General features: G+C 38.9%; 1 protein-coding gene across 2 annotated transcripts in view; it reads left to right on the forward strand.

Moving 5' to 3' along the window:
• The window catches only part of fras1 (Fraser extracellular matrix complex subunit 1), a 465,328-nt gene that overhangs the window by 28,362 nt on the left and 410,262 nt on the right, over positions 1-26,704 (forward strand). For both annotated transcript variants that reach the window (XM_072591717.1, XM_072591723.1), the window contains exon 2: positions 1,709-1,740. In XM_072591717.1, the coding sequence (XP_072447818.1) occupies positions 1,709-1,740 (32 nt within the window). The remainder of the gene's footprint in view (positions 1-1,708; positions 1,741-26,704) is intronic.

The following is a 26,704-nucleotide window of genomic DNA, read 5'->3' on the forward strand; positions in this document are numbered from 1 at the left end:
TCACATTCCTCAACCAAGTTATGGATAGATATATTGTAATTAATTGTGGCCCCAACACTCATTCCTGTGACACAACAATAATTCCAGTTTACCATCCTGAAAATTCTCTTATCCCAACTCTCTGACTCCCATTAATGAGCTAATTCTCTCAACATGTTAAATTCTACTTCCAATCCCATGGGCTCTTATTCTATTAAGTAAAGTAATGTATGAGACCATATCAAACACTTTCTGAAAATCCAAATGTGTTGCATCCACTACTTCCCCTTTGTCTGTCCTGCTTCATACCACCTCAAGGAATTCTAATAAATTTGTCCGGTACGATTTTCCCCTACATTAAACCGTGCTGACTGCTTGATCATGTTACACATTTCTAACCGTTCTGCTGTTAGTTCTTTATAATAGACTCTAACGAAGTGTTAGGAGAAAGTGGGGACTGCAGATGCTGGAGTACCAGAATTGAAAAATGTGGTGCTGGAAAAACACAGCAGGCCAGGCAGCATCCGAGGAGCAGGAGAATCGACGTTTCAGGCATAAGTCCTTCTTCAGTGTTGCCTTGCCAGTTTTCCAATCCTTTGCAACTTCTCCAGAATTTAAGGATTCCCAGAGGATGACTACCAGTGCATCCATTATATCTCTGTTGATACTTTCTTTAATATTCTAGGATGTGTCCCATCCAGGATCCAGGGTGTCTTCTACTGTGCAAACTGGTGCAATGTATTGAAACAACTCCTGTATCATTTCCTGGCTATCCATTATTATTTTAGATTAGAGTGGTGCTGGAAAAGCACAGCAGGTCAGGCAGCATCCGAGGAGCAGGAAAATCGACGTTTTGGGCAAAAGCCCTTCATTAGCCCTTTAAACCCTATTCATTATTATTTCCCCAGCCTTATTCTCTAAGGGGCCATGTGCATTTTGGCATCTTTCTTCCTTTTATGTATTTAAAGAAACTCTTGTTTTGTGGTCTTGATACTCATTGCAAGTTTACATTCACAGTTTATTTTTGGCAAATTGACTCTGGTTAAGGCATTGTATTCAGTTGAGTTAATGAAGTCACTTGCTGAATGCTTCATGTTCTTTGCATCTAAGTTAGAATTAATGTTTGGAATGGTGAAATGTGCAACACAGAGATCTTTTGTGGGCAAACATGTATATTACTCAACTGTTGGAAATTTAAGATAATCCTAAAGCCCACTTCATTGCCCTACTGTTAATATATTGTGTTCTACTCATTTTCAACCTCTTGGGAGATAATACTTCAACAAAAAGTGCAATATAAATGTAGTTGTTGTCTTGAGGGAACAGTATTAGAGCCATCTTGATTTTGCTTGATGTGCAGATGTGTATGTTTCTGGAAGCACAGAGAATTTTGCAGTGGGAGCCCCAAATATTTTGTCTTTCGTTTTTGTTAATGGATATTCGAGGCTAATTGTAGTATTAGGACTATTCTGTTTGCAGTGAGACAACTCAGCACAGGGCAGGAATAATATGTTTCTCTGTCCATGTACATTTCCCCAATGAGCCATCTGAGCAGTAGGTGCTCTTTCTTCTCTCTTCTTTCAGTATAATACAGGAAACAGTTCTAAAAATGACAAAAATTGATAGCATATGCATTACTTGATGAATATTAGAATTGAGCTATTTTATCAGTTTCCATAATTAAAACAATTCTTTATCAATGAACTGACTTCCTGTTTCCTTTCTCCAGGTGCATGTATCCATCAGGGGTCACTTTTTGCGGTAGGTCAAAACTTTACCTTTATATTTTGTTATAGTTGCATTTTATTATATGTATGTATGACATTAACGGTGACTGTCAGAATTACTACTTTTTTTCTGTACAAGTATGGGATTTAGATATCTCCGTGCTAAACATATTGTTTCCATCAGGACATTCTAGGTTTCTACTATGTAGGCAAAAGTGTGGACTGCAGAGGCTGGAAATTATAGTTGTGTGTGTGGTCAGGCAGCACCTGAGGAGCAGGAGAATCAGCGTTTTGAGCAAAGACCCTTCATCAGGAATGAGGCTGTGAGCTGAGGGAGTGGTGAGATAAATGGGAGGGCGGTGGGCCTGGGTAGGACATGAACAACAGGTCATGAGAGTGGTGCCGATTTGGAAGGTTGGAACTGGGTATAAGTTGTGGTGGTGTTGGGAGGGGGGACGTTGGGTGGTAAGGGAGTGGCGATGGAGGAGGTCCAGGACCTGCATGTCCCTGACAGAGTGGGAGGGGTAATTGAAGTGTTCTGCTGCGGGGTAGTGGGGTTAGTTGGTGTGGGTGTCCCAGAGATGTTCGTGCTGGGCAAGTAGGCATCCTATCTCCCCAGTTTAGAGGAGACTGCATTGGGAGCAACAGATAGAGTAAATGTCATTTGTGGAAATGCAGGTGAATCTCTGATGGATGTGGAAGGCTCCTTTGGGTCCTTGGACGGAGGTGAGGCGGGAGGTAGGGTCGCAGGTTTTGCAATTCCTGTGTTGGAGTATGTGTAAAAGGACAACATTATAAAGAAGACTATAACAGTAATCCAGTTAAAACAAATTACCTAACTTTGAATGTGGGTTAGCAATGAGAACCACAATTGTATTTTGATGCAAAAGTTAAAATTAATCATGCCTAATATGTTACATTTTCAGATTATAACTTACTGTATTTGTATAATTAGATTAGATTCTCTACAGTGTGGAAACAGGCCCCACTGCCCAACAGGTCCACACTGCCCTTACAAAGAGAAACCCACCCAAACCCATTCCCCTAACCTATATTTACCCCTAACTAACACACTTAACACTATGGGCAATTTAGCATGGCCAATTCACCTGACCTGCACATCTTTGGATTGTTGGAGGAAACCCATGCAGACACGGGGAAAATGTGCAAACTCCACACAGACAGGCGGGAATCGAACCCAGGTCCTTGGTGCTGTGAGGCAGCAATGCTAACCACTGAGCTGCCATGCCGCCCTATGGATGGCACACGACTGCTTCACTTTCCAGGAGATTATAATTTGTCTTTATTCTATCACTGCTGTAAAATGTGAAATGAAATGAACCACTCACTATCACCGTAAAATTAGTTTGATATTAGGCTGCATTATGTAAACATTAGGAAAGCAGAATAGGTTTTCATTTGATTTGAAATGAAGTTGTCCTCCGCCCACCACTGTTTTGATACTCATTCGAAACCTGTTCGCATTAAATTATGCATCTGAAGGTCTGTATAATTCTCTAAGGAGTTAGACTGAAGTAAACACTGCTGGTTTGTAGTCTTTAAGATTGATGTTATCGTACCTCATTAGATGTGCTGTACCAGTGGAATTCTTAAAACAAGAGAAATGATCTGGTCAACACACACAAACCTTGAATTTAATTTCTTAATCAAGCAGCAGCATTTCCAAACATGTCAGAGATAAAGTTCTTTTGCACTGGTGATATCAATCAGAATTAGAAATGAATAATCAGGTTTATAGTTGAAAGCATTACTGTTAGGAGGATGTGCTTCTCCCTTTCGTTAATAACTGCAGCAGAACAGAAACCATCATTGAAGACCTGGGAATATGCAAGTGTTCAGGGCTTTATTGATTTGTAAGATTATGTTACCTTATATAATGTAATGCAATATTTCAAGTAGAGCTGTATAAACAGGAAGATTTCCTTAAGTACAGAATTTAGATTTCGGCAATGTTCTAACTTACTGTACAGGTCAATTAATTTTGCTTAATTGAATTGTTTTGGACACACCCCTTCCACTGAAAGATACTTCAGGTTACAGGACTGTGTTGAAAAAGGATAGTTATAAAGCCAATGTCAGGTATAGAAAACAATAATAAAAATACAGCCAGAATATGCAATGTGCAGGGGCATTTGAAAAATTAAATGCAAGGCAAGAGAGAGAATGTGAGAGGATTAGCGGGTATTGTAAAGGGGAATCTAAAAATCTTGTATCAATATGTACAAAGTGAAAATGTATTTCATGAAACGAGATAGTGCATGTGACATTTGATACCATAAATAACAAACTAAGCACAAAGATATTTCCTCTCTCAAAGCTATACAGAATTTAAAAACTGAGGTTAGATTGAATTTGTATTGAACCTTGGTTAGCTCAGACTCTGGTCCAAACTATCACCATTACTCCCCACCTGCGTCCACCTGTTGCCTTCCAAGCTACTTCCTGCCACCCCATCCCCTTCCGATTTATCTTTTAAGTCCCCTTGGTGGGCACACCCCCCACCCACCCCCACATTCCTGATGAAGGGCTTATGCCCAAAATATTGACTCTCCTGCTCCTCAGATGCTGCCTGACCTGCTATGCTTTTCCAGCATGCTCTTTGACTCTGACCTCCAGCACCTGCAGTCCTCACTTTCTCATACTCAGGAGTACTGTGCAAAGTTTTGTGTTATAGAAAGGATATGAAAATAATGTGAAGGTTTCAAAAGAGATTGACAAAGAACATCAGAAAAAGGCACATGGATGCACTATACAGTCTCTCAAGGCTGGTCCATTTTTCAATAAGAAGGTGAATGATCTTCAACCTGAACTCAATGATAAAAATTCATCCTGAGGAAAAAGAAGCTTTTTAAAGAGAGTTTGAGAGAACCATTGCTGACCAGGGAAGTCAGGGACAGCATGAAAGCAAAAGAGAAAGCATATAATGTGGCGAAGGGCAATGAGAAGCCAAAGGATTGGTAAGCCTACAAAGACTAACAGAGGTCAACGAGAAAAGAAATAAGGACAAAGAAGATTAAATGTGAGGGTAAGCTTGCCAATCATATAAAAGAAGGTTGCAAAAGTTTCTTTGAGATATATAAAGGGCAAAAGAGAGACAAAAGTGGACACTGAACTGCTAGAAAATGATGCTAGAGAAGTAGTAATGGGGAACAAAGAAATGGTGGAGGAACTGAACAAGTACTTTGTGGAAGTCATGAGTAACATCCCAAACATTAAGAGAATCAGGGGGACAGAAGAGAGTATGGTGGCCATTTCCAACGAGAAGATGCTTTTTAAAAAAAAAACCAAAAGGTCTGAAGGTGAATAAATTACCTGGACCACATGGACTACACCCCAGAGTTCTGAAGGAGATAGCTGAAGAATTAGTGGAGGCATTGGTGATGATCTTTCTGGAATCACTGGTATCAGGGATGGTCATGGAGGACTGGATAATTGCTAACTTAACCCCCCCCCCCCCCAATTAAAAAAGACAGGAAATTACAGGCCGATTAATCTGACCTTGGTTGTTGGTAAGTTTTTGGAGTCCGTTGTGAAGGATGAGATTTCTGAATACTTGGAAGTGCATGGTAAAATAGGGTAAAGTCAGCATGATTTCATCAAGGGGAGGTCATGCCTGAAATCTGCTGGAATGTTTTGAAAAGGTAATGAGCAAATTAGACCAGGGGATGCTAGCAGATGTTATCTATTTGGACTTGCAGAAGACCTTTGACAAGATGCTGCTCTGGAGGCTTCTGAGTAAGGTAAGGGCCCATGGTGTTAGAGACAAGGAACTAGCATGGATAGAAGATTGGCCGTCTGGCAGAAAACAGAGAGTGGGAATAAAAGGGTCCTTCTCAGGATGGCAGCTAGTGACTAATGGTATTCCACAAGGGTCAGTATTGGGATCACAACTTTTCATTTTATACATTACTGATCTAGATGAAGGAACTGAGGGTATTCTGGCTAAGTTTGCAGATGATACAAAGATAGTTGGAGGGACAGGTAGTATTGAGAAGGTGGGGAGGCTGCAGAAGGATTTAGACAGGTTTGGAGAGTGGACAAAGAAGTGGCAGATGGAGTACAGTGGGGAAGGTGTGATGTCATTCACTTTGGTTGGAAGGATAGAGGCATGTACTATTTTCTAAATGGGGAGCAAGTTCAGAAATCTGAAGTGCAAAGGGACTTGGGTGTTCTCGTCCAGGATTCTGTCATGGTAAACTTTCAGGTTGAGTCAGTAGTTAGGAAGGCAAATACAGTGTTGGCATTTATTTTGAGGGGACATGAATATAAAAACAGGAATGTACTTCTGAGGCTGTATAAGGCTTTGTTCAGACCACTTGACCCATTTTCCTCTAAACCCTTCCTATTCATACACCCATCCAGATACCTTTTAAATGTTGCAATTGTACCAGCCTCCACTTCATCTGGCAGCACATACATGTACCACACTCTGCATGAAAAAGTTACCCCTTAGGTACTTTTTAATCTTTCCCCTCTCACCCTAAACCTATTCCCTCCAGTTCTGGACTCCCAACCCAGGGAAAAGACCTTGTTTATTTACCCTACCCATGCCCCTCTTGATTTTATAAGCCTCTACAAGGTTACCCCTCAGTCTCTGATGCTTCAGGGAAAACAGCCCCAGCCTATTCAGCCTCTCCCTATAGCTCAAATCCTCCAACCTTGGCAACATCCTTGTAAATCTTTTCTGAACCCTTTCAAGTTTCACAACATCTTTCTGATAGGAAGGAGGCCAGAATTGCACACGATATTCCAACAGTGGCCTAACAAGTGTCTTGTACACCTGCAACACGACCTCCCAACTCCTGTACTCAATACTCTGACCAATAAAGGAAAGCATACCAAATGCCTTCTTCACTATCCTATCTACCTGCGACTCCACTTTCAAGGAGCTATGAACCTGCTCTGCAAGGTCTCTTTGTTCAGCAACACTCCTTAGGACCTTGCCATTAAGTGTATAGGTTCTGCTCTGATTTGCCTTTCCAAACTGCATGAGGAATTCTGCGTCTGTATTCAATGGACTTCAGAAAGTATGGGAAGTATAGTTTGTGAATGATTAAAAAAAATTTGTTAATGTTGCAAAAGTGAGCAAGATGGTGGATTATAGGAGGCTATAGATTGGTGAAATGGGCAGACAGATAGAAGGTGCAAGTTATTGCAGGCAAGTATGAATGCATTTTGGGAGAAAAAAATATAATAAGCAGTATCATCAAAATGACACTAGTGCATTGGCAAGAGAGACCCAAAGTCAAATTTGCATTTAGGTGCAGAGACATGTTTAAGTGTGCAGCGAACCACTTTTTTTTTAGAGTAAATCTGATTTTCTTCCAAATTCCCAGATCAGGCGTGCACACAGTCTCTTGGTGACTTTGGGATCTCCATCTTAAGTGGGGCTTTCCTTTCCACTTGGAGCACACACTGATAACTGAGGCAGGATATCTAACCGAACTGCTTCCATCCCCTCACACCTCATGGGTTCCAGCTAACCCTGGAAACTACACTGCAAACTTGACCAGTCTTGGGGCACTTTAAATTAGATTTCCTCCTGCATGCCATTTTCCACTGGTAATGTAGGCATTTTGAAGCCCATTCAAACCATTGAAGGTGTGTGAGTTCATGAAGAAAATGGAAAGGCTGCTGGAGAGTTTGGACAATTCTTTGAGTTAAAAGCAATGTGTTTTTAGGAGGTCAAATGTCAGTGGGTGCTGAGTTGGAATTTGACCTCATTTTTACTGTAGTGATTCATAATAAGGATTAGTCCTTTAAAGATATGTTGACTGTTACATTGACCTGTTTTGTATACTTGTTCACACGTATTACTTGTGGTTTCGTAATTGAATAATGGTATGGAGAAATGTTAGAAAATGTCCTGTCAGCCTGTGCTGTAATTTTGTGGATCTGACTGGTACATGTATATAAAAAAGAAAATGGCTTTGACATTTGAAAAAAAATTAACCAATTGTTTCCTGAAATTAATTTACACAGACTGCTTTAAATAAAAGTTAGCAACATCTGCTCCTTCTTTCCCAGACACTATCTGTCATTTAGACAGCTGTAGCCATTATCAAAGCTTAACTGTGTTTCTACAGCTAAGGAATACCTTGCTGTACTGAAAATATTCATCTGCGAATAAATGGCAGTTTCGAGAAATTGAAAATGCAGATTGTCCCTTGTAATTTGTTGTCACAAGTATTATAAGATGCAAAAAGCATCTTTTTCACTGTTTCACTATAATTAAGGCTTTATTAAATAGCAAAAACAAACTATTTTCTCCACTGACTTGTAAATATTGCAAAACTTTGACAATTTTATCCAGTGCATACTTTGTGAATGATGAGAATGGAGGATGCCTGGAATGGCATGGGTGAAAGGAAGGGGCATGGGCTGGAATGAGGTGTGGTTGAGGGTACTGAGGGAGGTGATGGTGAAATATGAGGCTTTCCTACGCAGTTGGAAGTTATACTGGGAACTGAGGCACGTCATCTAACCAAACTGCCTCCATACCTCCACACATGGGTTCCAGCATGCCTTAGAAACTACACTGCAAACTTGACCAGTGTTGCTGCTCTGACAAAACGGCATGTGAGGTCACACACTGGCCCAGTGTGCAGATTTTCTTGAGTCCCGAGGGAGTTTTGACAATTGGAGGTAGATTTTCACAAATCATTGAAAGTGATAGGACATTTGATAAGGTAGTTAATAAAATTAGGCAATTATTGACGACATGATAAGAAGCACTGAATATAAAAACAAGGAAGTTTAATGAGCCATTAAATATTAGTGGTTATCCTTCAGTTATGCATAATTTTGCAAAGCAAACTTCAGAAAGAATGTATAACGTTCAGAGGAGGTTGACCAGGAAGATACGAGGGATGAGAACCATCTGCTAAGATTGGAGAAGTTTGGATTCCTCTTTGAGCACAGCAGATTAATGGTGGTACAAAGAGAGGTATTCAAAATTTGGATTTGTCCTCATAGAACAAGTAAAGAGAAGGTCTGGCAAGTGGGTTTGTAACCAAATGCTATTAATTCAAAATATTTGGCAAAAAAAAACAGATGGGGAACAAGGAGAATTATTTCACTCTGACAATTGGTATGAGTTGGAACGTAGTATCTGAAAGGTGGAGAAGCAGGTAAAATAAAACTTTCAAACTTAAATTTGGTATGTATGTGAAGATAACTAATTAGTAGCTTATGGGGATGGACTGGAGTTGGGATTGAGTTGAACAGCTGTTTCAAAAAGCCATCACAAATATGACATGCTGAATGGGTCCTTCAGTATTGTATTCTGTGCAGTATGATTCTATGTTCCAGTCATGAACAAGGATATTGTTGTGCAAAATGGAAAACTTCTGGAAGTCTTGTAGCCTTAAAGGAGCAGTCCTATCAAGGGTAATTTCCTTGTTTAAATCTATTTCATCCTGAGACTGGCTGAGGATGTATGTTGACCTTGGTCTGACTCTCAATGTTCTATTAAACATTATGTTTCATATATAACGGGGAGGTGCCAAGTAAGATACATCAATTGTCTTATGGATAAGGTGGTTATAGATTTTGCTACGGTGGTCAGTTATTAACATTTAATATGCATGCAGCAGATGATCATTTTTGTGGAGGAATCAACAGCTTAACACCTTTTTAAAATAGTGGAGAACATTATTTCTTATTCAGCTAAGTATTCAAACTTTAAATCGCATGCTATAATGAGTGGGATTTTTAACTGAACAAGCCTATTTTAAATACAAACAGTTTCTTTCAATACAAGTAGAATTTCTCAAACTGTTCAGAAAATTCATAGTAAATTAGAGCTTGTGTTTTTTCTGATATTAATCTTTGAAAAGCATAATACAATTTCTGAAGCTTTGAAATCATTATGTGGGTGGGTAGCAAAGTAAATGTGATTAAAATATTGATTAATTGATTTAGGTGGTATGAAGTTTTCCATTAGTATTAGTAGGAAGTCTTATTTTTAATGTCAAGATAATAGAGTTTCAGTTGTTGAAAAACATTTTTGCAAGAAGCAAGGCAAAGTGAATGCAATGTTTGTAAAAAAACCATTGTGATCCAAGTTCTGCTGTTTCATATTGCATTAAAATATTGGGATTGAATTTTTGAACTAAGCAATCCTTAAGGGATTTAATAATGTCCTTTTATTGATCTGTCTTCAGTTCTCAAAATATTGTATTTGCTGGCTTTTAATTATGATGTGATCTGCTAGACATAGAACATAGAACATAGAACAATACAGCGCAGTACAGGCCCTTCGGCCCTCGATGTTGCGCCGATCAAAGCCCACCTAACCTACACTAACCCACTATCCTCCATATACCTATCCAATGCCCGCTTAAATACCCATAAAGAGGGAGAGTCCACTACTGCTACTGGCAGGGCATTCCATGATCTTACGACTCGCTGAGTGAAGAACCTACCCCTAACATCAGTCCTATATCTACCCCCCCTTAATTTAAAGCTATGCCCCCTTGTAATAGCTGACTCCATACGCGGAAAAAGGTTCTCACTGTCAACCCTATCTAACCCCCTAATCATCTTGTACACCTCTATCAAATCACCCCTAAACCTTCTTTTCTCCAAAGAAAACAACCCCAAGTGCCTCAGCCTTTCCTCATAGGATCTTCCTACCATACCAGGCAACATCCTGGTAAACCTCCTCTGCACCCGTTCCAGTGCCTCCACATCCTTCCTATAGTATGGCGACCAAAACTGCACACAATATTCCAGAAGCGGCCGCACCAGAGTCTTATACAACTGCAGCATGACCTCAGGACTCCGGAACTCAATTCCTCTACCAATAAAAGCCAGTACGCCATATGCCTTCTTCACTGCACTATTTACCTGGGTGGCAACTTTCAGAGATCTGTGTACATGGACACCAAGATCCCTCTGCTCTTCCACACTACCAAGTAGTCTACCATTAGCCCAGTAATCCATCTTTTTATTACTCTTACCAAAGTGAATCACTTCACACTTAGCTACATTGAACTCCATTTGCCACCTTTCTGCCCAGCTCTGCAGCTTCTCTATATCCCGCTGTAACCTGCCATATCCTTCCTCACTGTCTACAACTCCTCCGACTTTCGTATCATAAGTGGGTTTTTGAAGCAAAACAGCATTAATAGAATGTGAAGATTAAAGTCAAGAAAATTAACTTGGTTTGGCCTTTGAAGTTATAACTTGAAGACAGCAAAGTGAAATACGCAAGGTTTTACATTGACTTTGACAGTTGAGCTGAAAATCAATTCTGGCCAGTGTAATGTTGAGCTTTGCGGTTTTTCATTGCTTCTTTTATTAGACTAGAAAGTCTTACTGTGCAGCAAAACCAAAAAAATCCTATCTTTCTCTCTGTTATGTACATGAACCATTTTAAGAAATATCTAAGTGCAAAGCAGATCTTAAAAAGAGAATAAGAAGGGCAAAGAGAGAGTATAGGAATAGATTAACAGGTAACAATAAGGGGAAACAAGAAAGATTTTAAACACACAAATGACAAGATAAAAGTTGTCAAAGAAAGAGTAGGGCTGACTACGGACTAAAAAGCAGAATATGTGGGGAGGCATCAGGTGTAGCTAAAATTTTGAATGAGCCCTTTGAATTGTCTTCAATAAAGACAAGGATACTGCATGTATACCAGTAAAGAATTAGGTGTAGCAATGTGAGGTGGGAGAACAGTACGTAAATGGTGCACTTAAAGATAGTCAGTTCTTAAACTAGAAAAGTAGGTCAGTCCAAATAAAATAAATTCTAAGTTACTGATGGAAGTGTCGGGGACACTGAAGAAGATCTAGCTGTAATCTCCCACTCCTCCTTGAATATAGAAGCAATTTAAGTGCACCGGAAGAGTGTAAATATTCGACCCCTGTTCAAAAAAGGCAGAACGATTAATCAGACAGCAACATACCAGTTAGTCTAATACCTATGGCATGAGTCGGTTTAGATATAATAATCTGGGACAAATCTAAATGGCAGTTGGAAAACTGAGGTGATAAATTTAAAGTCAGAAAATTAGTTGCATAAGAGCTACTTTAAAAAAATGATCAGGTAGAGAGGTAACAGAGTTCATGTTTGAGTTCAGGGACCCTTAGTATCTTGCAGCCCTGCTTGCCCCCTTACAGTGATTCCCTCTTTTCACCACCCTCTTTTCCCTTGTTCTCCTGATGCTTGCTGTAGCTTTCTAATCTCCACCCACCCTCCTTGCAGTTTCTTTCTTCTTCATGTCTGTTCTGGAGCCTCTTTCTTCCATCACCACACCGAGCAGACATAACAGCTGAAAGATGGATGCCTGGCCTCTGCCAAGTATGTATTACCTGGAAATGTTACCCACTATTTTAAGTTAAGTTCAGACTTGTTCACTAACATATTGTGTGGTGCTGTTCTAATATCTAACCCAGCTCCACTGATGTTTCTTGTTGTATAATTGAGTTATTCTGACCAGAAGAATCCATGCTTGATCTCAGTTGAATGCAGGCAATGTTCGGAATGGACATGCTGTCTAAGATTTTACTTTGTTGGATGTAGACTATTTGGTTTCTCGTATTTCAACCCTCACTGTCAAGCCTGACAACTCAATGATGCATAGTTGAGATGAGATACTGCTGGGCAAACCATACTCAGATGGAAGCTAATCCCTTTTGTTGGATGGAGAACAATATAGAATGATGACTTCTTACTGCCTTCTCAGGCAGAGTGTTCCAAAGTTGCACAACCCTCAGAGAGGAAAAAGAACTCCCCTCTTCCCTGTCTTGAAGAGGCAACCCCTCATTTTAGAATATCGTCATCTTGTTCTGGAGTCTCCCACAATCCATTCTGATATCCATTCTCACTCCTGTATAATTTTCACAGCCATGCCTGAGGAACTTGGTGACTAGTGTCAATAAGTTCTTAAAGGTTGGTGAACTCGTAAAGGCAAAACATTCAAATAACTAGAGAAGTGGTTGTGAGCACATTTCAAAGACTAATCCAAGATCATTCATCATCACTGGTGCTGATGTTCTGTACAGAGGTATTTGCAGTTTTTCAAGAGTACTTTCTGCATGTATTAGTTTTCAAGTGATTAATACTTGAAGATGAAATACAGACTTTTCAGTTCCATTCCAAAATAAAAGCTCAGGACATTGTGTATAGAATGAGTGTGCTGACTCTGAGGGAGCCCAAAAGACTGCTCATGTGTTTTGCTTGGTCTCAAAATATTTTTGATTTTCCTTGAATATCTTTAGCAGTGCTGGCCCTCAAAATAACTTATTTTATGGTGATAACTGATTACAGTATATGTTTGTGATGTTTGAAAAGTTAAAAATATTTATTTTTAAACAAATCAAAATACTTATTTACTTTTTCAACAACATTGACTTACTAGATCTGAAACAATGAATAAATGAAATAATATTATAAGAGAAACATTCTGATCTCTCTTCCTCTGACTTTTATAGTTTAATAACCTGCACATATATAGGAAGTATTTTTCTAATAATCGTAACAAACTGTTAAGATAAACATCAATCTAAAACAATGTTTAATTTCAAGTTGTGAAAATTTTTATTATAATATTTTCAACATACTTGGCATTTGAGATCAAAGCTTTTCAGCTCTAATATAACAAATATTTGTCTGAAACTCCTGTTTTTAAGAGGCCATATATTTATGACACATCCAAGGGTATAATTAGTAAATAATCTGGCACCTAGTTGTATCTTGTGAAACTGGCAATCAAGACTGAAATGAAGGTAAGGAAAGCCACTTTGCTTTCAGGAAGGTGGAATTAATCTAGATAGGGTCTATGCTGTGATTGCACATCAAAGACAACATCTGTCATTGCCTCTTTGTTAGAATCTACAAAATGACCCTAGTGCTTTGTATGGGAGGTAGAATTGTTTTGACTGGAATGTAATTCCTAGCTTGCTTTTTTAGAGCACCAGGGTGTACAGAAAGAAAACACAATTTTATTGTGTTCAGACATGAAATAATAATGATTGTGAAAAGTTTTCAGTCTGAAAAAATGTAATTTTCTACATTTTATAGTTTTAATCTAATTCTGGTCTTTTCCTATCTGCTGTTTAATTACTCAAATATTTGCAAACATGCTTTCAGCTGTGCAAGCCTCTCAATTCTGAAATTCTCTCCATTTGGCCTCCACACTCTTTTCCTCTCCCACCACCCTCCGGCTACTTAAAATGTAGCTCTTTGACCAAGCTTTTTGGCATCTTTCCTGAAATGTGACTTGATATCAAAAGTTTTTTTGACAGTGTTTCTGTGAAGTACAGGACCCTGGTAATTTTTTTTTGTGCATTAAAAACACAATGTGAAAACCAGTTGTTGTTTTATGCTGTATGATCGTGAGAAGCAGTAAAAATGTACCAAATGAGTTTAGAGGTCTGAAGGCATATTGTGAAACCTGTGAAGGATAACAAAGAACAACACATGGAATGATGAATGGTCTGCATCAATGATGAAAGCTTTGATAACTGAGTAAGGCAGATTAATAGTAAACATTTGTCACCTTGCCCTTATTTTCTTCTGGTATTTTTGACAAAATTGATAGTAGAGATATCTGATCAAATAGTAAATACCAGTAATGGAAAGGTTAAAGAGATGTTGGACCTCTGAAGTAATCAAGTGGATTAAGCTAGTTTACAAACCTGTGTTATGTCTCGCACTCAGTATGTCAGTTACATGCTTATGATATCATAGCATTGTATCAAGGCATGTAACCTAAGGGTATAAAGATCTCACATTCCATCTTTCCTCAAGTCACCTGAGGCATAAAAGTCTTCTGAAGCACACCTCTATGATAACCTAACAGCTTAATATTATCTAAGACACTGATGTGCCTGAAGAATGTAACGTTGGTACACAATAGTAAAAATAACAGTCAGTTGCATTCTTCAGCTTTGTAATGGGAGATAACACAAGTATTACCACATAAGGGAAAACACTCTGTTGGACAGAAATTCTCCCCATGGTAACGGTGATGACTATCTATGAAAGATTAGAATGCAAGTTGTTCTTCAAGATAAAATACTTTTCAAAGATTCCCTTCATTAAAAGCAATAAAAATAATTGAATTGAACTTTTGAATTGGGATACAAAGGTAGTGCAATACACTACAAATAGCTGGAAGGCTGCAATTCTTTGTTTTTGAGAGTTGATATTATAAGCAATAGTTTCTTATAAAAGTACAAAGTCTCTTAAGGAGGGACCAGTTCTAACTTTGAGTAATTCAGAGTCAATGAAACATGGCTGCAGGGGTCCAGTGGAGTGTTTCTAAGGTGGAATCATTTTTTAAGATGTTTAAGGAGATAGTCAATTGCTCCCAACTGAAATATATTCCAGAAAGGAAGAAATATTGTAAGAGGGGGTTTAAAAAAAAGTCCATGGTTTTATGCAAGTAAGCGAAAGTTAATATAAAGACGAAAAAAAGGGAATACCATATTGGAAAGGTGAATGACAGGCTAGAAGATGGGAATATTTTAAAGGTCAACATAAGGTTACTAAAAAAGAAATCGATAAGGTGACATTTGAAAGAAAACTGGTGCAAAATATGAAAATGGATAGCAAAGCTTTTTTCAGTATATAAAAGGGAAGAGAGTAGCAAAAACGAATGTTGGAGGATGAGACCAGGAGTTAATATAGGGGACAGCAGAAAGAGCAGAGTCACTGAATAAATATTTTGCTTCAGTTTTCACAATGGAAGGCACCAATACCAACCCAATAGGTAATGTAGAGACTAGACAAAGAGGGGAACTTCAAATAATCACGAGGGAAAAAGTACTGAGCAAACTATTGAGGACAGACTTGCAAAAATGCAAGGGACAGGAAAATACATGCCTGGGTAATTAGAGACTTGATACTCCAATTGTTGAAAGATTGAATATTATTATTAAAAATTACATTCAAAACAACAAAGTATTCAAAACAATTGGATATTTTTCCACAATCTGTAGTGTTGCTTGACCTGAATAATTTCAGCATTTCCTGTTTCCTTGTATATGTAATATAATAAGTTATTATGTCTGCTGTAGAACCAAAGAACATAACAGTTTAAATGCTTTGCTTTACAATGAGCCCATTGATAAACTGCACTATAACTTAGCAATGATAAAAAGCAGCGTGGCACATTTCTTTGAACAGTTCAATCAATGGCCTTAATAATTGAATACTTTGTTAATAAATTGCTCCAGTAATCTAATTTATTGCAATTCATTTCTTTATGTTTAAAATCAACTTCTTTTGCATTAACTAATTTCCATGGAACAAAAAATTGAGAGTTATGCAAGCTCAAGGAAATTGCCTCGCCAACATCTCTTGCCTATCTTCCAACAGTGTCAACAATGCCAGCTGCTCCATTTGTCATAAAAACTAAAATCATTCACTTCAGATTTCCACTCACGTATTCCTGACATGCTGCTAACACTGCATTTATTGAAAGGTTGTGTTTCAGTCACTACATCACTTCCAATTTGTGTCAGGAGTGGAAAAAGATTTTCAGAATGGTGGGCTCGTGAATTACTTGTAAGTTGTGGGTAAGGTGAGTAAATGGGAATTTTCAGCTTGAAGAAAAGATTTACATTTCTGTGCAGACTTTTTAAGTTAAAGCATAAAACATCTTTTGTTTTGCTTTTTGTATTTTTTCAGCATAGTGGACAAATATGTCTTAAAGTTTGTTATAATCAGGGTTTCACGTTCTTTCGAGCTTTGTCAATAAAACTAATTGATTTGAAGATCATAGTAATTTAAATAGATAGTATAATGCAGGTGTTTAACAATGGAAGTGTATAGGTTATTGTTATGATTTAATTATGTGTTTTTCTGGGATAGAAGCAGCAGTAAGATAGGTTTGGATCAAATCTGAATCATCACTGCTGTATCTATTTTTGTTGTCATAGACTTTTCTGCTAAATTGTCAACCAGGCTTCTATGACTGTTTATAGCAGTGAAGTAGATTATTTCAGAGGAAAAGTATTCCCAAAGTCTGAACAACTTGTCTTCTGTTAGACAGCTGCTGAGTGGCATTGAGTGTTGAGGCACAAAGAGTCAGGGACAAATTCTTGTTCCCTCTTGTCTGAAACAGGAAGCAAAGTAATTTGAGAGCTGAAAAGAGTAGAGGAGACTGTTCGGAGGAAAATATTTTGAATTTTTAATGTAAGCATTCTGCTTAATTTGAGTGTTGAAAAGGGGGGACATGCTTCTCTTTTGACGTCCAACATTTTGTTCACATTTTGCACTGGTGATGGGAAGACGAAGTCCATGAGAAATAGGAACAGGAAAAGGCCATTCAGTCCCTTGAGCTGCTCTACCACTCAATAGGATCATGGCTGATGCAACATTCCTAACATCCATTTTGCTGCCCTTTCCCCATAATCCTTGATTCACCTACTGATCAAAAATCTGTCCATCTAAGCCTTAAATGCACGTGAGGACTCATACCCCCCACCTTCCCCAAGATCTTTCTGGCAATGAGTTCCAAAAGTATTTATCTCTCTGAGAGAAGAAGTTCTTTCTCAGCTCAGTCTTAAGTTGGTGCCCATTTATTCAGAAACTGTGCAGTCTGGTCCTTGACTCTCCCATTTGGGGCAACATCCTCTCAGCATTTAACCTGTCAAGCCCCTTAAGGATCCTGTATGTTTCAATAAGATCACCTCTCATTCTTCTAAACTCCATTGAGTAAAGTCCCATCTTGTCTAACTTTTACTTATAAAATAATCCCTTCATACTAAAGATCTTCTTCGTGAACCGCTGAACTGTCTACAATGAAATGATATTTTTCCTTAAATAACCAGGCCTACTCACAGCACTCTAGATGTGGTCTCACCAGTACCTTGTACAGTTACAGGAAGACTTCCCTACTCTTATACTCTGACCACCTTGAAATAAGCATTCCATTAGTCTTCCTGATTACCCATGTGCTAGCTTTGTGTTTTGTGAATGGGTACACCCAAATCTCTTGTGTTGCAGCTTTCTGCAGTTTTTCTCCATTTAAATAATATTCTGTTATTTTGTTTTCTCTTCCAAAATGAACAACTTTGCATTTTCCCACATTGAGCAAAAAGTTGGCAAATGGAGCATACTTACTTAACCAATCAATATCTCTCTGTAAACTGTTTGTATCTACCTCATGACTGGCCTTTCCACCTATTTTAATCTCATCTGCAAATTTGGCTACTGTACATTCACTTCCTTCAAGTCATTAATTGTAAACAGTATACATTGGAAACAGTAGTAGTCCCAGCACAGGTTCCTGTGGAACCCCACTGGTTACAGGTCACCAACCTGATAAAGAACCTCTATGACCTCTTGCTGTTTCCTGCCCATTAGCCAATTCTCCATCTATAAAAATATACTACTACCAGTACCCTAAGCTCTTATCTTATGACTTAACCTTTTGTGAGGTACCTTGTCAAATACCGTCTAAAGTCCAAATATAACACATTTACTGGCTTTCCCGTGTGTGTTCTGGTTGAGACTTTTAAAAAAAACTGTAATAAATTAGTCAGACATGATTTCCCTTTCATGAAACCATGTTGACTCTGCTTGGTTAGATTATGATTTTCCCAGTGTTTCTGCTATTGCTACCTTAACTGATTCCAATACATTTTCAACATAGATGTTAACCTAAATGATCTATAGCTACTAACTTTTTCCATCCCTTCCTTTTTGAAGAGGGGAGTCTCATTAACAGCTTTCCACTTGTTGGGCCAAAGGGCCTGTTTCCACTGTGGGGAATCTAATCTAATCTAATCTAATCTATTCTAATCTAATACCAAATGCCAACTTCATTATTCTATCCACTGTCACTCTATTTTCCAGCAGCTATGAACCTGCACTCCAAGGTCTCTACATTCAGCAACACTCCCTAGGACCTTACCATTAAGTGTATAAGTCCTGCTCTGATTTGCTTTTCAAAAATGTCGCACCTCACATTTAACAAATTTAAACTCCATCTGCTACTCCTCAGCCCATTGGCCTATCTGATCAAGATCCCGATGTAGTCTGAGGTAACCTCCTTCATTGAAAACTGCATGTCCAATTTTAGTGTCATCTGCAAACTTATATACTATACCTCCCATGTTCGCATTCAAATCATTTATATAAATGACAAAAAGTAGTGGATCCAGCACCAATCCTTATAGTACATGACTAGTCAGACACCTCCAATCTGAAAAGCAAAACCACACCATCACCACCCTCTGTCTTCTACCTTCAAGCCAGTTCAGTATCCAAATGACTAGTTTTCCCGATATTCCTCTAGATCTAACCTTGCTAACCAATCTCCCATGAGGAGCCTTATCACTGCCTTACTGAAGTCCAAATAGATCACATCCACTGCTGTCATCAACCCTCTTTGTTACTTCTTCAAATAAACTCAACCCAGTTCGTGAGACATGACCTCTCACACACAAAGCCATGCTGACTTTCCCTAATGCGTCCTTGCCTTTCCAATTACATGTACATCCTGTCCCTCAGGATTCCCTCCAACAACTTGCCCACGACCGATGTCAGGCTTCCGGACTGTAGTTTCCTGGTTTTTTTTTCTTACCTCCTTTCTTAAATAATGGCACCACGTTAGCCACCTCCAGTCTTCTGGCACCTCAGCTGTGACTATCGTTGATAGAAGGATCTTAGCAAAGGGCCCAGCAATCACTTCCCTAGCTTCCCACAGAGTTCGAGGTTATACCTGACCAGGTCCTGGGGATTTATCCACCTTTGTGTTTCAAGACATCCAGCACCATCACCCCTGTAATATGAAAGTTTTTCAAGATGTCACCATCTATTTCCCCACATTCTATACCTCCCATGCCTTCCTCCACAGTAAATACTGATGCAAACTACTCGTTTAATATCTCCCCATCTCCTGTGGCTCCACACACAGACTGCCTTGCTGAACTGTGAGGGGCCCTATTCTCTCCCTAGTTACCGTTTTGTCCTTAATGTATTTCTAAAAACCGTTTGGGTTATCCTTAACCCTATTTGCCAAAGCTATCTCACATACACTTTTTGCCATCCTGATTTCCCTCCTAAGTATACTCCTACTGCCTTTATATTCTTCCAAGGATTCACTCAATCCCACCTGTCTATACTTGTCATATGCTTCCTTGTTTTTCTTAACCAAAACCTCAATTTCTCTAGTCATCCAACATTTCCTATCCCCACCACTCTTTTCGTTCACCCTAACAGGAATATACTGTCTCTGGACTCTTGTTACCTCAGTTTTGAAGGCTTCTCATTTTCCAGTCATCCCTTTACCTGTGAACATCTGTCCCCAGCCAGCTTTTGAAAGTTTTTGCCTAATACCATCAAAATTAGCCTTCCTCCAAGTTAGAACTTTAACTTTTCTATCCTTGTCCATCATTATTTTAAAGCTAATAGAATTATTTCTGGTCCATTCTCCAGAATGGAGCCTTTTCCCATAACTTAAGTACATTATATTAATGTGACTACCACAAGTTTCCACAGTAGTCATTTTATTGTCTACCTGAATAAATAGCAATTAGAGCTAAGTTAGAGCACATTTCTGTTTTGTAGTTATTTGGAATTCAGTTAAAATAGTTAAATCTCATAAAAAGGTCATGGGGCTAGAATTTCATCTCCTGATGGAGGTAGGGATGGGGTCAAGAAACCTGAAAACTTTAAGGTCTTGCCTATAATAACTGATTTCCACACCCTTCATGACTCTCTGCTGTTTTTGTGTGACCTTTGTGGGTTGGAAAGGCTTTTGGTTGCGACTTCTCATGTATATCCACTGACATCAGAACTACCATTATACAAGCTGCAGGTAGGTTTGCCCATATAAGGATGTAGGTTTGCCCGCTTAGCTGAAAGGTTTGTTTTCAGACATTTCGTCACCATACTAGGTAAGATCATCTGTGAGCCTCCGGATGAAGCACCGGTGATTTGACTTGCTTTCTATTCGTGTTTAGGTTTCCTTGGTTGGTGACATCATTTCCTGTGGTGACATCATTTCCCATGGTCATGTCATTTCCTGTTCATTTTCTTAGAGTCTCTGCATGACTGCCTCTGCTAAGAACCTTGATATTGGAGATCCCATGGGTGTTCCGTTGGTTTGTCTGTAGGTTTTGTTGTTGAAATGTCATTTACAAAATAGCTTGCAAGAACTGTAACAAACATTACATTGGACAAACAGGCAGAAAACTAGCCACCAGGATACATGATGTCAACTAGCCATGATTCCTGAGGCTCTGCCTCAGCTGCCAAGCAGCACACGAATCAGTATATGTGATTGTCATGGCTTTCCTTGTCATTGACATGATGAGATGTACTGTAAGGAAGGGCATGTGCTACTATGTATTGGACATGGGAGTAAAGGGTTAGCCCAGGATAATTTTGATGACTGAAGCATTGTGTTACAATGGATGGCAAGCCAACTGTCAGATTGCAATGACCGTAAAATCCAGAGGTCTTCCAGGCATATTCATTTCCTGCTTAGTGGCCACTTTAAGGGGTAAGCCTGGGAATCCTCAGTTCATTGCACCATGTGAAGGGGAGTGTGTTGGAACAGATGAGATGGTGAGCATGTCTATATTCGAGTAAAAGGTGCAGAAGGTGAACAGTCCTGTTGAGGTGACTTGCAGAGCTGTGTGAGTTGCTGCATGATGCTTCTCTAAAAATCAGTTCATTTCAGAGGTAAGTAGCAGAGTCCTTGATGGATGTGTCGAAGTGGCACCATTGGCTTAGAATAATGATCACAGCAATGGATGTCAATCCTCTCAAAAGATATCCAGTCAATGGGCAGCCAGCTCTCATGGGGCAAAAATATTTCTGCCAATGCCTAACTCAACAGTACTTTAGGTATAAGGATCACAGTTCGCCTCCAATGGCCTCTTGGGGTTGTCTGTGGGCAGACCTTTTATGTGCCCTTTTAATGAGCAGAGAACAGGAGTAATATCTTCTATTCCTGGCATCTTCCTAGCCTGAACCAAAACCTGTACCCGTTCGGGAACCTAATACTGCACCTGGAGCTTGACCTGGCTTCCACGTCTCACAAATATATTACAAAGTGAGTTTGAAGGTGATCTTCCATTTTCAGAAGCTGCAAAAAGGCCCTCCATGAAAATTCAGGTTCCAAAAATGAAAAGGCAGTGTTCTACTATACTTGCTCTGTTACGTTTTCTTTCTTTCCGTTTGGATTGGATTTAATGAATAAAAGGTGTCTGTGGGATACTGCATCTTTTTATTAGCATTTGTAATACTGGGCTAACATTTTTCTATGCAAATCTCCATTGCTTTTGAAAAATAGTTTTAAAATGATGAATGAACTCAAAATGACAGACACTCTAATTAAAGTTGTACCCTTCATTCTGCCTTCCCTAGGGTCTGAGAACTTAGTAGTATATTCTGCTTGTCTGCCCACAAACATAGATACTGTGGCCAATAGGCAATGTTAGTGGCAGCTGTTGAAACTTTAAAGCTTGGAATATGCAAATCTCCATGTAAAAGGGTAATATACCCAAAGAAATCCTACCTTTCCTCTCAATTCAAGATTAATTAGGAGGGCCTACTTTCACACAGAAGATAATGAGTGAACTTTCACTATCAGCAGTACGTGAAACAGTTGGTGGTGGGTTAGATCAGTCTAATTATGTTACATTAGTCTAATTTTCCTTTCAACTGAAGTCAGTGGGAGCAGGTACAGTGAGGATCAATTCCTTTCTTTTTTCTATTGTCTTTCCAGTTCAAAGATACAGATGCGAGTGGAAGGATGAATCTTTGTTTCTGATCAATTGATGAGTTAGATCTGTTGGCAAGGGATTCTAAACACAAGATAGGTAATCAAACAATAGAACCAAAATCAAGGATTAGTTGCTGTACTTCAGATTGTTGTAGGAAACTACATAAGTGAACATGTATTTGCTTATTGACATTAGTAATTTTCTTAATGTTGAAGCGTTTCTAGCTGCTATGCCAATTTTTGTAATACTTATATGAGCTTCTCTGCACTGGAATATTTCTGCTAAACTCCACAGCTGTTTAATTGATGGCAAGGGATGACGTTATGATAAAAAGATTCACTAGCTACTTCCCGGAAGAAACTTCTATTTCTGAATGGAAAGGTGAAGCAGTGGATCAATAAGAAAATATCTTGGTTGTATTTTTTTTTCCTGTCTGTTAATCTTGATGAAAAATTAATTTGTGTAAACAATGGCACAGTCCCAACTCCAGATTCTCACTGCAAAGGTTAGGAAAGGACTATCCAGCCTACTAAACCTGCTGCAGCATTCCATGGGATTAAGGCTGATTTCATAATCTTCAGCTTCATTTTTCTGCCTTTTTTGCATAACCCTTAATTCTCTTCCTGACTTAAAAATCTATTCACCTCAAACATGAATATACTTAAGCGTTCCAGCTTCTACAGAGCTCTGCAGTAAAGATTCATTACCTTGTGCGGAAGATAATTCCTCCTCATTTATCCCTTAAATGAGGGACTCCTTACTCAATTATTCCCACTGGTTCTAGGCTCTTGCGCAAGGGGAGCAATCTCCTTCATGCCTCCCAAGCCCTGTCAAGTTCCTTAAGAACCTTATCTGTTTCAATAAAGTCTCCCCTCATTCTTCAAAATTCCAATGAGTACAAGCACAAACTACTCAATTTTCGAGAGAAGTTTCTTCCAGGCATTCTGTCAATTTAGAGAACTTGCTCTGGACTGCTTTCCATAGCCAATATATCTCCCCTTCAATAAAGGACCAGTTCAATAACGAGAGGTCACGCTTTCAAGGTGAGAGGTGAAAAGTTTAAGGGAAATACACGAGGCAAGTACTTTACACAGAGGATGGTAGGTGTCTATAACGCATTACCTGCAGCGGTAGTAGAGGCAGGCATGGCAGATTCATTTAAAATGCATCTGGACAGATGCTTGAGTAGGTGGGGTGCAGAGGGATAAAGGTGCTTAGGCATTGGGAAACAGGTTTAGACAGTGGATTTGGATCGGCTCAGGCTTGGCGGGCCGAAGGGCCTGTTCCTGGGCTGTAAATTTTCTTTGATCTTTGTACTGTGGTCTCACTAGTGCCTTGTACAGTTTTAGCAAGACTTGCTTAATTTTAGGCTCCATTTCCTTCAAGAATAAAGGCCAGTATTCCATTTGCCTTCTCTGTTACCTGCTGAACTTGGTCGCTACCTTTTTGTGATTTATGAATGAGAACCTCTAGATCCCTCTTTTTGCAGTCTTTCATGCCTTTTTTTAAGTTAAATAGGTTGACACCTGGAGGTAGACAGAAGACTGTCATATGAATGAGTTAAGGGGTCATTCTTCATTAGTGTCCATACTAATTTCTTCTGTCTTGTGTTTAATAGTAAGCCTAGCAGAACATTGGCAATTTCCTTCAAACAAAATACACAGACAAATCAAATGTTAGTTCCAATGATTATAAATTCATTCAGTAGACATAATTTACTTTAGTATAGAACTCTATTGGACAATAGACAATCTGGATCTACTATTTCTTTCACTCTGTACTCTGAGCCTTTGTACTAATTTTGCAGACTATTCTCTTTGACATCATGCCATTTTATTTGCATATCCCACTGGCAGTCCCTGACTTGCACTATCTTCATACAAACATTTTTCCATATGTATTTTCAGAAGGATAACTCTCTCCTTTAACATGTGCTATTATTTCACAGCAATAGTTCTTGCCTTTCCTTTGAAGTATTTCTTCTTTTATACTTCCTCTTATGTCCTCATAGGAATGGAAATTCACATTTCCCCAGACGTATTGTGATACATTATATTCTATTTAATGACAATCTTCCTGCAAGGAAAAGATTCTGTGATTTCTCTGTTCAGTGCAGAGAAAAGTTTAGGTTTTCACTGGTCTTTGTGTTGTAGCCATTGTGAATAAATCCAGAGCTGTTTTAAGTGACCTAGTAAGAAATGTTAGCGGATCATTATTACACGTGTTTCATGTGCCTGGTTTCTGTCCATTCACTCAAAATCACTTCCTTTGGTTGGCATGCAGATTCACTTGGCAGTTAGGAAGGCAAATGCAATGTTAGAATTCATTTCAAGAGGGCTAGAATACAAGAACACGAGGTTGTATAAGGCTCTGCTTGGACCAGATTGGGAATATTGTGAGCAGCTTTGAGCCCTTTATGTAAGGAAAGATGTGCTAGAAATGGAGTGGTAGAGAGGAGGTTCACAAGAATGATCCTCAAAATGAGGAACTTTTCATGTGAGGAGCTGTTGAGGACTTTGGATCTGTACTTAATAGAGTCTAGAAGGATAAGGGGGAAATATGATGGAAGTTTGCAGAATAGTGAGGGGTCTGTATGGAGTGGATGTGGAGAAACTATTTCCACTAGTAGGAGAGGCTAGGATTGGAAAGCACATCCCCCAGAGTAAGGGAACTGAGATAAGGAGGAGTTTCTTCAGCCAGTAATTGGGGAATCTGTGGAACTCATTGTCACAGGGGGCTGTGGAGGCCAAGCCATTGGGTGTAGTTAAGACGAAGGTAGTTTGATTCCTGATTGGTAAGGAGATCAAAGGTCACAGGGAGAAGGCAGGGGAATGGAGTTGAGAAGCACAACAGACATGATTGAGTGGCAGAACAGAAATCTGTGGGCCGAATAGCCCAATTCTGCTCCTGTGGCTTGTCGTTTATGCGGTGAAACCAATCAACACCTGACTGGTTTGACCAGGACTTTTCTCCTTTTCTTTCAGTGACTATTCTTTCAAAATCGCAACTTAGGAGGCTTGGAGAATTAGGTATAAGTCATTAGAAAACTGAAAACTGAAAATTTTCCTTGCATTGAACCAATATAAAGTGTCCAAGATCAATCAATACGTGGACATGACCCTCCTATTCAGATCCAGCACTTGCTGCTCAATGCCTTGGTCTTAGATAAGGGTTCTGTATGGGGCCTTGATGCTATTTTCAAGGTGACAGGGATCTTCTGTTTCTTCTGTTGTGTCCTAGTCATAATTATCCATTTGATTATGAGAACTCCACCATGCAAAAGATCTTGAGACAGAGAAATGAGTTAGATTTTGGAGGCAGGAGGATGTCGGGTGTGTGGTCTAAGTCGCTCTTCCTTGCACTTCATCTCAAAGAATAATGAACTTGACATTTAAATTTAATAAATGGCTAGTTTTGCTGTTTTTTTTTGCTGTTGCATGATACAAGAATTGAAGGATGGAATATGGGTAGCTTAATTAATGGACTAATTAATTCAGAAAGGAGATTTATTTGAATGAAGTACTCATCTGTGGTCCACAACATGATGTAAGCTATTTTAATTGTATAGGGATAATCAAGATATTTTTTGCCATATGAAAAGTAGAATGGGAAAGGACTGTTGGAATAATCAGGCCCACCTCATCCTTGTATATTGCCCTCATCTGTCCAAAACCTAACTCATTCCTGCCCCTTCAATCCCTTTATCACCTTCACTGTGAGATCTCCTGGCAGAGGGAAAAGACAAACAGAAAATAAATCTCAAATCAGTTCAGTATATATTATGTGACGTTCCTGCCACATGCAGTAAAGGCAACGAATCAGATTTCCATTTTAAAGATAGTGGCAAATCCATTTTCACCAAATAATGAGGGAATTTGCGTCAGACAGAAACGTTTGAGAAGCACCTACCCTAACTTTATTTTTCTTTTTGCTTATATAAATATTTTCTATTTTTGCTTTCTAATTATACCATTCCTGTCATATCTGACAGTCCCATTCTTTGATCATGTTAAAACCCTCAGTCAAATTTCTTTTAAGCCTTCATCTTTCTAACCTCCATGGTCATATCCCATGCAGTGTGGCTATACGTTATAATATAGAAATCTTTAGCTAGCTGTGCTGGATTTTCCTCAATATCCTCCATTGAGTGCAGGGATCTGAACAGCACACTATCTAAAGTACAATGTTTTGCATGATAGTAGGAGCAATAGCATCTAAAATGCTTGTTAGTAAGAGGAAATATGACAGTTTCTTTTGAAAATTAGAACATTTTTAAACCAA

The sequence above is a fragment of the Chiloscyllium punctatum genome, chromosome 1, assembly GCF_047496795.1.
Source record: "Chiloscyllium punctatum isolate Juve2018m chromosome 1, sChiPun1.3, whole genome shotgun sequence".
NCBI lineage: Eukaryota > Metazoa > Chordata > Chondrichthyes > Orectolobiformes > Hemiscylliidae > Chiloscyllium > Chiloscyllium punctatum.